Below are 13,949 nucleotides of genomic sequence, written 5' to 3' on the forward strand. Positions count from 1 at the left end.
CGGGCTCCCTTGTCGTCGGCTGTGGCGGAGGCACCGCCCCTTCACCCTCTCCCCCTCCCTCTCGCCCCCCCACAGGTGTGAGGTATAGGAGGCGCCAGCGCCAACGCAACCCCTCACGAGCGTTTCGCAGGCGCGCGCCCCAACGGACAGTGTGGCGGCAGTTGCTGTAGCTCCGCCCCTCGAGGCGAGGAGGGGGCGTGGCGGGCTGTCCGGCGGGCTCCCTCGTCGTCGGCTGTGGCGACGGCGCCGCCCCTTCCCTCCCCCCAGTAAGTTGGCTGCCCTTTAACGGGCGAGCCCGCGGAGCAGAGTCGGTCGGAGCCGGGCGGCGGCGCGAGGAGCGCGGAGCGTGCGGAGGCGGCGGTGCTGGGGACCCGCCGGCCGGCCGGCGGCGGACGATGCTGCGGCTGGTGTCGCTGAAGTTGGGGCGGCTGTACCGCTACGCGAAGCTGGCGGCGCTGGGCATCCTGGCGGCGGCGCTGGCCCTGAACTCGCCGGCGCTGCTGGCCTCGCTGCAGCGGAACGAGCTGGCGGAGCGGCGCTTCCTGCAGCTGAACAAGTGCCCGGCCTGCTGGGGCACCAGCTGGTGCCGCAAGTTCCTAAACGGCCAGCTGCGGCTGGAGAGCTGGGGCCGCCTGCGCCTGCTGGACTTCCTCAACGTCAAGAACGTCTACTTCGCGCGCTACGGGGAGCCCCGCGAGGGCAGCCGCCGCGTCGTGCTCAAGCGCCTGGGCTCCGCGCGCGAGCTGGCCGAGCTCGACGCCAAGATCTGCCGGCGCGCCACCGGGAGGGGGCGCTGCGACCTGCTCCCGGCCCTGCACGCCACCGAGTTCGCCGGCATCAACGGCGACGTCCGTCTGCTCACCCCCGACGCGGTGGAGGGCTGGTCGGACCTGGTGCACTGCCCCTCGCAGCGCCTGCTCGACCGCCTCGTGCGCCGCTACGCCGAGACCAAGGACTCCGGCAGCTTCCTGCTGCGCAACCTCAAGGACTCGGAGCGCATGCAGCTCCTCATTACGCTCGCCTTCAACCCCGAGCCCCTCGTGCTGCAGGTGAGCGCCGCCCCGAGGCTCCTCCCGTTGTGATCAGCGGGACTTGCTCCCAGGCAGGTGTGGTTAGGGTCGCTGCCACCCACCCTTGCAGCCTCAGGGACGAAGGTGCTGGCCCTCTGGTCTTGTTCTGGTGGGCTGCCTGTACATGAATGTTTCGCATGTCTACTCAGGAGTAAATCCCATTGGGGTCAGTTAGGGCTTACTCCCAGGTAAGTGTGGTTAGTATTGCAGCCTCAGTGGTCGCTGCCACCCACCCACCCTCATACTGCACCCATACAGCCTCAGGGGCAAAGGTGCTGGCCCTCTGGTCTTGTTCTGGTGGGCTTCCTCAGTGCATGGAGGCTCTGTGTAGCTAGTGCAGGGAGGCAAGGGCTCAAACAGCACAATGCTATGAATGTCTGCTCAGGAGTAAGTCCCATTGGGGTCAGTGGGGCTTACTCCCAGGTAAGTGTGGTTAGGATAGCAACCTCACTACCCACTGTCACTGCCACCCACCCCCTTCCCGTAGGGGTGTGCTGTCTGCACACAGCCTACAGGGTGAAGGTGCTGGCCATCTGGTCTTCTGTTGTCCTGCTTCTGTACATGGAGCCTTTACTTAGTTACCTTATAAGTTGAAGGGCAGAGAGGTAAGGGTTCTAACACCACAATCCTATGCATATCTACTCAGGAGCAGGTACATTTGTGTGCATAGGATTGGAGCTTAACAGCCCAATCCTATGCATGTTTACTCAGAAGTAAATTCCATTAGAGTTAACGGGGCTTACTCCTGGGAAAATGTGGATAGGATTGGGCTGTAAGGCTGCAGTCGTATCCACACTCATCTGGGAATAAGCCCTAATGAAACTTCTGAGTGCATAGAATTGGGCTCTCAGCAAGGAATGCTTTTGCTAGTAATCTCCATGAAGGAGCTCAGTCTTTGTTAAACTAAAGCTATGGGCTCTCTTGACTTTCTCCAGTCTCTTATTACACTGTATCCTTCCAGGTAGTTGGAAAATTCTGTCAGATGTTATTGTTTTGAATGGACAGGGTGGTAAGGCTGGGGTTAGGGTACATGTTACAAATTCTTATGATCACAGCTCTTCCTGTTCATCCCTGACTCCCTTCTCCAAGACATCCAACCCTCTCTTTTTGAGAAGTGCATGTTTGTGCCTGCATGTTTCTTAATTAGCAACATTGGCCAGACTGGTTCTCCACTCTTCCTGGAACAGATTTTAGGAAATCAGTATCTACGTGCCCTTCAGGTTTTGTTTACTTTGTTGCTCTAGTTTAGGACATAAACACAAAATCAGTTTGAATTCATGTGCTATCAACCATGCTAAATCAGCTGCTGTTCAGTTGTGGTGATTTAACTTGGTTATGGGTTAAGCTACTGACCACCTATTAATTTTTGTTGTTCCAAACTTGTTGAGGAATGACCAAAGAACCTCTTTGGAAATGCTCACAAGCAAAATACTTTAAATCCAAGGCTGCAGTTTTTAGTGTGTGTACTTGGAAAGAGATTCAGTTGTTCTAAGTTCTAAATCTATGGATATCTGTGACCATTTTCCTGCATATAAGTGCTTATGTTCTCAATTTCTGCATCAGCTCCTTAATTATTGTTTGATTGTACATGATTTTGTATAAGCAAGAAGACTGGGATAACATATAGGGATAACATATAAATATGAAAAAAACTCTTGTTTAAATCGCCTTCTGTTTAAGAAAGATATTCCTCTTTTGATTAACTTTCTTTGTAGTAATCCATTAGTGGTGGAACTGTTGTTTCTCAGGTAGCAGGCTTGGTGGCACTGTAACTTAAGGACAAGAAGCTTCATGCTGTTGCCACCTTGACTTAAATTTTGGGCTTTCAATAATTTGATCATGGCATTTGTTGGGTCAAAGTGGCTAGACTTTGCCAAATTCAGTTAGACACTATTTCACACACTTGTTCTAGTTTGAATTGGTGTTAATGTGACATGGCTGGCTGCTTTCATATTAAATGAGTTAAGTTGACAAAGAAGAAAATTTTTTGCTTTGAAGTCCATCAGTCCAAAACTTCCTCCAGTCTGCCAGTTTACAGTGCCCTTACTCCTGTGTGTGTAGTTATTTGTGCTATTTTGGTGTATAGCCTTTTGCTTGTTAGGGGCATGTATTTTCCACAAAACTTTGACTCAGGCTCATGGGATCTAAACATGGAGAAAGCCAAAGTTGCTGTGACATTGCATCACTTAGCTGAAATCTAATAGAGTTGAGATTCCATGAGTGATGTAATGTTTACAGAAAATAAGCTGTCTTGACTTGAGATGAAATAGCTATTTTCTTTGTCTTTCAAAATACTTTCCTAACCATGTGTCTTCAAATATCAGTACATGTGCTAAAATAACTATTGAGTTGCTTCTTCAGACCAGAATGGTTTACAAAGAAGGATCAAGTGGTGTGTGGAAGCAGCTGGTGCTCTGTTGGTTTGTTAAGCGATTTGGTATGTACCAGCTGGTGTATGCATTTTAACATTACTTAAAGGAGTGCTATCAACTCGAAATCTAGACAGATTTTTGTTTTTAAAAGTTGACAGACTTTCTCTTGTGGTTTTAGTTGCAGCGTTCTACTTAAAGTTGATGTACTTCTTGTGTGTAAAAAGTTCCATATTGGCTGAAGTGTTCTGATAGTGTACTAGATTAATGTTACATATGGAGAGAACGTTAACTTTGGCTATGTGAAGAGTGTTTAATAGTTGTGGTTAAATTCAGACTAGTGTGATTTTAAGTTTTAAGATTTTAAAGACTTTAAGTTGAGTGTAGCATGCAAATGTTCTGAATACTTAGAATACGTTCTCTGAAAAATTACACAATGAAATTTTGGTGTACATAGTTGGTATGCATATAATTCCTAGAAAGCGTAATGTACCAAGGCCACAGTTTGTAAATACATCACAGAACTGATGTTAATGCATGTAAACTAAAAGATCATGATTTGTCAATGATTACATGTGAAGGTAATGATTCAGTGAATGATTTACATGTGAATGATAATGAAATGCAAGGTCCTACTTGTCCATGCATGTGCCACTGAAATTGTAACCAACATGTAATCAATGTAACTATATTTCATTTAGTACAAGCAAATTGTTTTAACGTCTTCCGCTAGAAATGATTTGAAATTGAAAATTTGGTTTTGTTTAAAAGCTTTCATAACTTTGAGATTTCAGCTTGCAAAAAGAAAATGGACTGAATAGGAAAGATGAGGGGCTATGTTACTCTTTTATGTTTTCAGTATAAATTTACGTAAATATTTACATCTATGTATTTGCCTGCAATTCTGGCATAAGAATTGGGTGTCGAAATGCAGCTTACATCCTGCCTCATTCCGAGTGCTTTTTGGGCTGTGTACCCCAAGCTACAGATAGCTTAGATAAGGAGAGCAATACGATCATACCTGCCTGCAGTAAATTTTATACCAGCACATCATAGTTTGTGGCAATGTGTTCATAGTCTGTGCCCATTCATACTGTAACCACTTACTTGCAGATATAGTAAGTTTTAATATCAGGCAGTTGGACCTTTTTACAGCACAATGTTATGCATATCTACTCAGAAGTAAATTTCATTGTGTTCAGTGGGACTTCAGGTAAACATGGCTAAGGTTTCATCCTTTAACAGATTCCTTAGTTCAGATAGAAGTTATTGGAGTCGAGGAAGAAATAGTGTGATGCAGTTAAATTAAGACTTTAACTGCTCTTAAAAAGGAAAAGAGCTATAAATGGTGAGAGTCCATAGAAAGGTGAACTTGGGAAGTGAGCTTATGCAGCTATAAACTTATCAGTAGCTATTCTCAAAGCTAACTAATTTAAAAGCTCTTTGGAAACCTGTTTGGATTTCCCTACTTGATAGATGCTTTAGAAAATCTGCTGCATGGAAGCATCTCACTGGTCACTGTTGGAAACAGGAAGTTGAGTGGAACTTTGGTCTTATTCTGTAAGCTTCATGTATTTTTGAAACCCAGATAGATAAGCAGGCTTGCGTGTTTTATCAACAGTTTTAGTTTTTATTCAGTGTGTTAAATAATAAAAGTTACAGTGTCCTGTGCATGTATTTGTAACTGGGTGCCTATTAGAATATATATGCATGTAAATTTTAGCTCATTAGCCATTCTTTTTATTTTATTGTCCTTACCAATCACTAGTACTCTGCAGTGTATGCAGCATCTCTTAGGGAGGAAGGAAACTGCTATAGTCAACAGTGATATTCATAAAAATGATATCCAAATTGCAGCAAGCAGTTATCTGTAGTTAACAATAGTCTTATTTTTCTGTTAATCTGTAGCTGTTTTTAAATTTCTCTAGGGATGTTTTCTAACCTGCAGTAGTACCTGCTAAACAGTGTAGTTGGTTTTAGGCCATGGGTATATATAACTTGGGGCTGTTTGCTACAAAAGCTGGTTTTTGATTTTGTTATACTGATTCTTAATATCACTATCACTTTTAAAAATAGAGTAAAAACCTTGATGAAGAATGGCTGTAGTTTAATACAAGAATTTGCTGATGGTTGAAGGGGATTCAGATATGTTGCAGTTTGTAGTGGAACTAAATGATGCATGACTAGGCACTAAATACAAAGCCTGAACTTTGATTTTATAATGGGAAATGTGTCTGGAATAATCCACTAAACTGGAGTGATTCTTGGATTATAAGACTTTTGCCAGAGCTTGGAAGCTTAGTTTGAAGCCTGTTTGGAGTATTACTTGTAAAGTGGCAGTGCTTATGAAATGCACATTGCCTCAACAGACAGCTTTTATTTGAGCTAGTTTTCAGATTATTTAAGCTTGACCTACATTTGTATAGATTGTTGAAGCTACAGGAAAGCTACGGGAAAGCTCTATCATAGAAACATTTTTCAAGGGCACATCATTCATAGTCTTAAGTATTTAGGTAATCAGTTCTTCACTTACTTTTGCTTATCTGGTCATCTAAGTACACCTCTCTTATTCATGTCTCTAACCACTATATATTTTGCATGGTGAAAGCAATCTTTTGTAGAAATACGTTTAAAAATTTAATGGAGGAGTTTATGAGATCTTCCTGTAGAAATGACCTATGATTATATGTAGCAAAGGCCTCTGATCAATATTATGAGACAGAGTATAATTGAGTCAAAAATTTAAATAAAAATATAGTTCATCGTCATACAGAATAATTTTGTTCAGTGCTACTGAGTAGGTCTGTATCTGTCTGACATGCCATTGGTTTGCTTTGCAAAAAAAGTTCATGCTTGTTCAGTTCACTATTTCTCTCTTGTTCCTATGCAGTCATTCTTCATCTGATTGCATCCTGTCATTGTGGGAAAGTAATTCTGATTACTTGTTGGTGAGCAGTGAAAATTTTGTTGTCTGGCAAGAAAATGTAATCATGTTTAGACTGAGATTTAAATCTTCCATGTAAATTTCAATGACAATGCTACTGTGGGTGCCTTAAAATTATGCTTTTTGAATGTTGATTTCTTATTCTGGCCTAGAGTATAGATTCTTCTTTACAGTCTATAATGACTTTTTACTTTTGGCTTCTGATGAGGTAAATGACTTTAAAAATAGGTATTTTCAGATATCCTTTAATGGGCAACATCTAGTTCTTAGATTTTGCTGATTACAGAAGTCACCAGGGCTTTTGTAGAACTTTTGGTATTTGGGCATGTTTCTGCTCAGTCATTTGTTTCTAGGGCAGGTTGGCATTGGTATTGGTAAACATTCAAATAGCCAAATAAGGTAGATTGGTTAAATAAGGTAATTTTAAATCAATAATTAAATCCTTTACCGTGGACCCTCACTTTACAATCAAATCACTTTACAATCAAATCACTTGGCAATAAACTCCATTAAAACACGATTCACTGTACAATAAATTATTTACTTTACAGTGGGCTCATGATTGCTGTCAACAGGATCTTATGGCTGATAAGCCATTCAGTGATGCAAATGCAAGCCTTCTAGGAAGCATCTCAACTGATTGCAGCATTTCACATTTTAATTGTGTGTACATAGGGAAGGAATACACCCTTTTAATTTGTGTTTTAGAATTACAACATTTTTAAAACTTATGGTAATGTCCCCTTTTAAAATCACCTTCTAGAGAGGAAAATAGAAACTGTAGCAGAGACTTCAGTTTTCCTGTGATCTTGGAATCAACTACCAAAAATGTGTATTATTGGGTTCATATTTCAATGTGTATAAAAATAAAACAATAGAGCAACAACAATGAACAAAAAAAGCAGCTCGGTCAACCTCAGTGTGCAGTGGTATCAGCCAGCTGTCATACTTTCCCAAAACTGGAATTAAAAAATCAGATCTTCACCCAATGTCTGAAGAAGGGTAAGATAAATGCATAACCACTTGGCATAAATGCATGCCAAGTGTAGGCATAACCATCAAAAAGACCTTGCTCTTGGCAGGTGCCCAACATGTGTCAGATGGCAGAGCCATCAAAGCATGACCTCTAATAATGATTGGAACATGAAAAAATGTATGAAGTGAAGATAACCTGCAAGGAACTTGGTTTCCCAGAAGTTTAGTGCTTTAAGGATCACAAACAGCATTTTAGAATTGAGTTGCTGCTGCCCCCCTCCAACAAAGTGAAACTCCTAATCCTATTGTGATACTTCCTATTGCCAACTACGAAACATGTTCTAGTTCAGTGTTTATCAAAATGTGGGTTGGGACCCACTAGATGGGTCGCAAGCCAATTTCATATTCATTTCAATATTTTATTTTTAATATCTTAGACTTGATGCTACCATGGTATGTGACTGCATTGGAGGAAATGTTACAGACCTGTACTTTTAACAAGCTATTATGTATATTCTTTTAACAATGATAATAAATGGGAACGTACTCCTGGGTAAGTGTGGGTAGGATCGCAGCCTAGGATTGTTAAACATTTCATGACATCACTTACAGTGGGTCTGGATAGATTCTCATTCTAAAAAGTGGGTCCCGGTGCTAAATGTGTGAGAACCACTGTTCTAGTTAACTAGTTGATGGAATTTGCTGCAGGGACAAATTAAGATATCTCAAGTATATTCAATACTTGCTAGTACTTTTTACATGAACAAATGAAGAGGTTACTCCATGTGCTTGCTTGAGTTAATGATGATGAATAATTTTGTATCCAGCTTTCTCAGTTAATGCAGAACAGCTGCAGTGAATTTTAAAGTAGTTACAGTTGCTCTCTTGCTTATACATGATACTGAATATTTGCAAGTTCTAAGAGCACATGATAATCCTGACATGGTACGTTCTTGATGAATGCAGCGTACTGGCTCCTGTGGTGATTTACCATGGTGAGTATGTAGCAGCTCTTGTTGTCCTGCCAAGTGGTTATTATTGAGTGGGAAAAGAGGAACTGTGGACACATATTGACCCACCCCTCACCTGCTGGGATGTTAAAGCTGGGACCATATGAAGGTTGGGGCCTGATGGTGAGGTCCAGCTCTTGATAGAGTTGAAGACCGATTATATAGGGTGAGGGGAATGATAACTTGGACCACTGGGAGGGAACATGAACCACGGTTCACATGGGGAATTTTATCTCATTTCTCTGTGGAAAAGATGGAAAAGAGTAGAAATATTGTATGTCTACTCTTTTGGGTCTTTAAAGTTGCTCAGAGCTTCTGATGCAGAGAAGAAAGGAAGTACATTTTTCAGTACAGCATGATGGAGGTTAAGTGTGGGCCTATGTTTATATTTTATCTACCGCACACCTGACGTTGAAGTGTATAAAGGTGAGTTGGGGAGAATGAAGAGTTGCTGATTTTTTTTAGTTATATTATCTGAGTTTAGGCCCTAAACAATGTGCTTGCCTGGGAACTAACAAACTGGGGAGGATATAGGACAAGAGCTTAATTAGAAGCATCATTTATATAGATATAAAGCAAACTTTATGAGACAAGACGTATATTGCTGGGTGTGTGCCTCCCCTTATTGTGGATTGAGGGGATAAATCTGTAGGCAAAGGGCAGTAGTCAGCTCTATCAGATAAGTAAATGTTTCTGTTTTTCCCTCCCCACCCCCAAAATTCTTCTTCTTCAACATCTCATGATTTACTCTCCAGCATTAATCAAAAGTCTTTCCCTTTGCAGAGTTTTCCCTCAGATGAGGGCTGGCCATTTGCAAAGTATTTGGGAGCATGTGGAAGAATGGTGGCTGTGAACTATGTGGGAGAAGAACTCTGGAGTTACTTCACTGCCCCATGGGAAAAACGAGTGGACCTGGCATGGCAGTTAATGGAAATTGCAGAGCAGCTAACAAACAATGACTTTGAATTTGCACTCTACCTCCTTGATGTCAGCTTTGACAACTTTGCAGTAGGCCCAAGAGATGGCAAGGTCATCATTGTGGATGCTGAAAATGTTTTGGTGGCAGATAAAAGGTTAATCAAACAAAGTAAGTTGGCTTGTTTTCTCCTGAGGTCTGTCAGTTCTTTGTTTGCATTTTAACAGTTTAAGGTATGTTTTCCCCTTCTTGCTTAAATAAGTGATGGGTCTAGCTAATGCAGCAGTGAATATTCAAACAATTACTGTATAACAATTCATAATTAAGGCAGAACTTGCAAATTTATTATATCACTGAACAAACCTGGATTTTTGTGTAATATTATGATACCAATTCAAAAAGCATGAGCAGTTAATTTGTTTTGTTAACAAATGTATTTAATCTTTATGGCCTCTAGTCACTTTCAGAAATGTTTTGGTTTTTTCCAGATTGGTTTTTTCCAGATTGATGTTGGCATGCTGAAAAACTTTAAGGAACAGGTTTCCTTGAATCCTTTGAAACTCTATTCTGTTTTGAAACAAGTTGTTTTTACAACTGTGAACATAAGTTGTGTTCAAAATTCTTGTTGTCATATAAAGTGATAGCAAACTAATTGAAACATGCTAGTCTTGTTTTGGTGTTAGTAGTGTAAAATGGTACAAAACAAAGACAGATTCACATACAGTGCTATTAGTGCTTGGATATTTCATCTTCACTTTTTAAAAAAAGTGAAATACTAAGAACTAGAAAATGCCTTAATTCTGCTCCCTGTGTTTACTTTTTATTTTTTTATGATTTCCACAGATAAGCCTGAAAACTGGGATGTATGGTATGAAAGCAAGTTTGATGACTGTGATAAGGAAGCTTGTCTTTCTTTCTCAAAGGAAATTTTGTGCACTCGTGTCACTGTGGACCACAACTACTATGCTATTTGCCAGAACCTTTTATCAAGACATGCCACCTGGCGTGGCACTTCTGGAGGTCTTCTTCATGATCCTCCAGCTGAAATTGCCAAAGATGGTCGACTTGAGGCCTTGCTGGATGAGTGTGCCAATCCAAAGAAGCGATATGGTAGATTCCAAGCTGCAAAAGAACTTCGTGAATACCTTGGACGGCTAAGTAATAACGTGAGGTAGTTCATAGTGGGTGGATGTTGGACTTGTAAGCTGGTGAGTATGCTGGCACAGAGATACATGGACAAATGAGTTCTGAACTTCAAAAAAGAGACAAGAACCAGAACAAAGATTTAATAAATTCTACAAAATTGTATGGTACTTTGAGGATGACAAGATTACATATCCCTCTTACAACTTGAACTACATTTGGACTGGCTCAGATTAGAAGACAGCCAAGTTAATGGACTTGCTCATGTCAAATAGGACTTCACATACGTCTGCATTAGTACCACAATTTTGTGAGACTGATGCCCTTACTTGGGAAGTCAAGTTATATTGGCCTGTTTTTAAAGGCTTGTATTTCTGGTGTCACTGTCTGTGTTTTGTGTGTTCCTTTGAGTTTTTTGTGTTTTGCATTCATACAGCTTACTAAAGTGGAATTTACATACATTCTGATAATCCCTAGGTGTGTCTCATTGTCCCTGAAACTAGTAGGTTTCATTTAATGCCCTGCAGCACTTGAGTACAGGAATTTTATTTTAATCTTGAGTTCTTTCTACTGTTTCTTACTGTATGTATGCCTTATTCAGGCTATGCTTATAAAAGCAGTCTTAAATAGAGTGAGCATAACCTAGTCATGTTTGAATTTCTTATAATTTAACTGCAGGAAATGCTTGACAAGGTGGTCAAGAGTAAAATTCCATCTTTATTACAATATATAAACTAGTAGTTTATTCAGCAGGGAATTCCTGTATGAGCAACTGTAACTTTTAACAAAGGTAACTGAAGATTTAGGAAGAAGTTCAAATAGTTAAAATGAAGATGGACAATATCTTGCTAATTACAAGTACAGTGAAATGTAAGCCAAAGAAACTGATGATGTATCAGTCTCTATCACTTAACAAAATTATGTACTGTAGTGACACTAAGCCACTGATGACTCAATTTTCAGAGGGTTTGTAGTTATTCCTTGGGAGAAATTTTGATACTAGTTAAAGTTTAGGAAACTCCCCTTACAAATGAGAAAATGCCTAGCAGGCTAGCATTTGTTCTGCATTATTCACAGTTCTGCTGAATTTGCAATGTAATGATGTTTACGGAACTCTCAACCATGGGGTTGGCTATTTAATGGTACTCCTCATGTTTACTGTAGAAGCCTTGCGTTGCATTAAGTTTTTCAGTTGCAGTTCAAACAACCTTGTAATAGTGAGAGGTACCTTCCCCCAAATCAAATGTTGCACAAGAAGTTGAATCGCTGTTAAAAATGAATTCCTTTCTTGGAAACTTGTTTCTTTCTCTTTACATATATAGCAACTGCAGAGATTCTTTTGGTAATTATGATGACATTCTAATCCTGAGCAAAAGATCTTAATTACAACAGGAACAAAGCCACTGTGGCTAACCAAATACTTCTATGTCAGCATAAGTTGGTTTGCTCAATGTGAAGATGATCAGTAAGGTGCCGAAAAAGTATCAAGGCAGGTAGAACAAAGAGGCAAGAAAGAGATGAGAAAATTCAATCTGTTTCAAAGCTGTGAAAACATGCAGAATATCCCAGTAAGTTTTTCTTGCCATTATTAAGGTCCTTTCATTTTTGTTTGGCTTGCATTGCCGTAACATTTGGCTGTTTGGTTGCAAGTAGCATCTCTAGAGAGTAGCTGCATTTCTTAGTTACGTTGGGCTTTATTTCCTTCTGGAAGAATGATTTTTGCTGTAGCAACCTCTCTTCACCTCTGATTATTATGGGCACATTCTAGGGCACATCAGGCATTCTTGGATGCCACTGAAATAATTTGGAATTATATGTTTAGTTCCCAGTTATTTCAGGAAGTGTAGTCTTGGCTAATTTTCTTTGGATTTTCCTCCACATACTGATATAGGAATTATGATGATCAATTTGTGAGCTTTTTGTTTTTGCTCAAGTTCTAAGCAAAACTTTAAATGTGAAACTAAATACTAGCTTGCCACAAAAGGCCTTTTTTACCACAATATTAATTTAATACCCACATTTTGTTATGAATGAGAAGTATGATTGCTGTAGGCTTTAAACAACATAAAACACTGCCAGCTGTTGAGGCAGTTCAACTGCCAAGTGTTCTTTGAGAGGTTGGGGTTGGTTTTCCATGGTTCCCCCTTGAAAACATGCTGATAAACAGAATTCTAATCATAAAAGGAGTCCATAATTTTCAGTCTACAGGGAAATCACCTATGTGGAAAGCAATAAGTTTTCTTCAATTTGCACCTATCAAGTATTTATTGTACAAGGACAATTTATATTTTTAGTCATTGCCCATGAATAATGGTGAAATATTTTTGAATGAGACGTTTGGGGGTTTGTATGTCCATAAAACTTGTCTTTTGTACTGTAAGTTACTGTTTAATTTGATTATCAAAACTGTCTCCTGTGCCTTTATACTAAGGTTGTTTTTACAACTTCTCTTGACTTAATAATAAAAAACAAAAACTTTCCTCAACTGGGTTTCAAATGTATCACATTTTGATACTTGTGGTAATTTTGGATAGCAGAGGGTAAATTCGCCACGAATGGCAACTAGCTTATATGACTTTAAGCCATTTCTACCCAACGTTGCAAATATGTAACAGGGACCAAATGCGTACACCTACAGGCTGGGCAGAAATGCGTTAAAAAGAGATTGGACAAATTCATGGAGAACAGGTTTATCAATGGCTGTTAACCACAATGGCTAAATAAAAACCTCCATATTCAGAAGCGGTATGGTAGTGAATATTAGATATAGGGACTTTGCCTCCATATATTCCTGGTGGGCTACCTGGCCACTGTGGGTGAAGTGGAGAAGGATGCTGGACTAAATGAACCTTGTTTGCTCTATTTTAGCAGAGCTTTCTTCTTGGACATGGTTTGTAACTTAAGATCTGGTCTTGGTACTATGATAACATTGGTAAATAAAAGGCTAGGATGATGGATTGTTTAGTATTGGTTTGTTAGAGTTGGGGCTAGTAATACCTCTTCACCACCTAATTTTGGTGACTGCTGAGGAAAGATGCAAAGATGCTAATGGATTCTCTTACATAATTTATCTCAGCTTGGTATTCTTTGAGTTAAAACGTTCTTGTTTATGGTGATCATATAGCACAAACAAATGGAATTCCACAAATTAACAGTAAGCTACATCAGCCAGGTAGGGTACAATTTGTCTTAAATCCTCATACGTAGGAATAGTTATAAAAAAGCATAAGCCAACTGTATCCCTTTGGTTATGTTCCATTTCTGGAACTATTACAGAATGACCAGATGCATCTTGTTAATGGATTCTGATTCTAGAGTTTTGATTCTATGGCCCATTCTGTTTCAAATACAAATGTACTGTAGTAGAACACTTGTACATTCAAAAAGTGGCAAACAGTAAGCCAAACTGGACAGAAATAAACAAGGACTGCTTAATATGTATGTCACAAATGTGTGTCACCCTCAGGGTCTACTGGCCTGAAACTATGACACGTGGCTTCTCTTTCTGCTGCTTTACTTTCT

At 40.3% G+C, this 13,949-nt stretch overlaps 1 protein-coding gene across 1 annotated transcript; it reads left to right on the forward strand.

Moving 5' to 3' along the window:
• The first annotated feature begins 395 nt into the window (after positions 1-395).
• Positions 396-10,961, forward strand: DIPK2A (divergent protein kinase domain 2A). Its single transcript, XM_066622077.1, has 3 exons — positions 396-1,049; positions 9,152-9,455; positions 10,128-10,961. Exons 1-3 carry the CDS (start codon positions 396-398, stop codon positions 10,457-10,459), a joined length of 1,290 nt encoding a protein of 429 aa, XP_066478174.1. The 3' UTR covers positions 10,460-10,961.
• The last annotated feature ends 2,988 nt before the right edge of the window (positions 10,962-13,949 follow it).

This window comes from Tiliqua scincoides, chromosome 3, assembly GCF_035046505.1.
Source record: "Tiliqua scincoides isolate rTilSci1 chromosome 3, rTilSci1.hap2, whole genome shotgun sequence".
In the NCBI taxonomy this organism is placed as follows: domain Eukaryota; kingdom Metazoa; phylum Chordata; class Lepidosauria; order Squamata; family Scincidae; genus Tiliqua; species Tiliqua scincoides.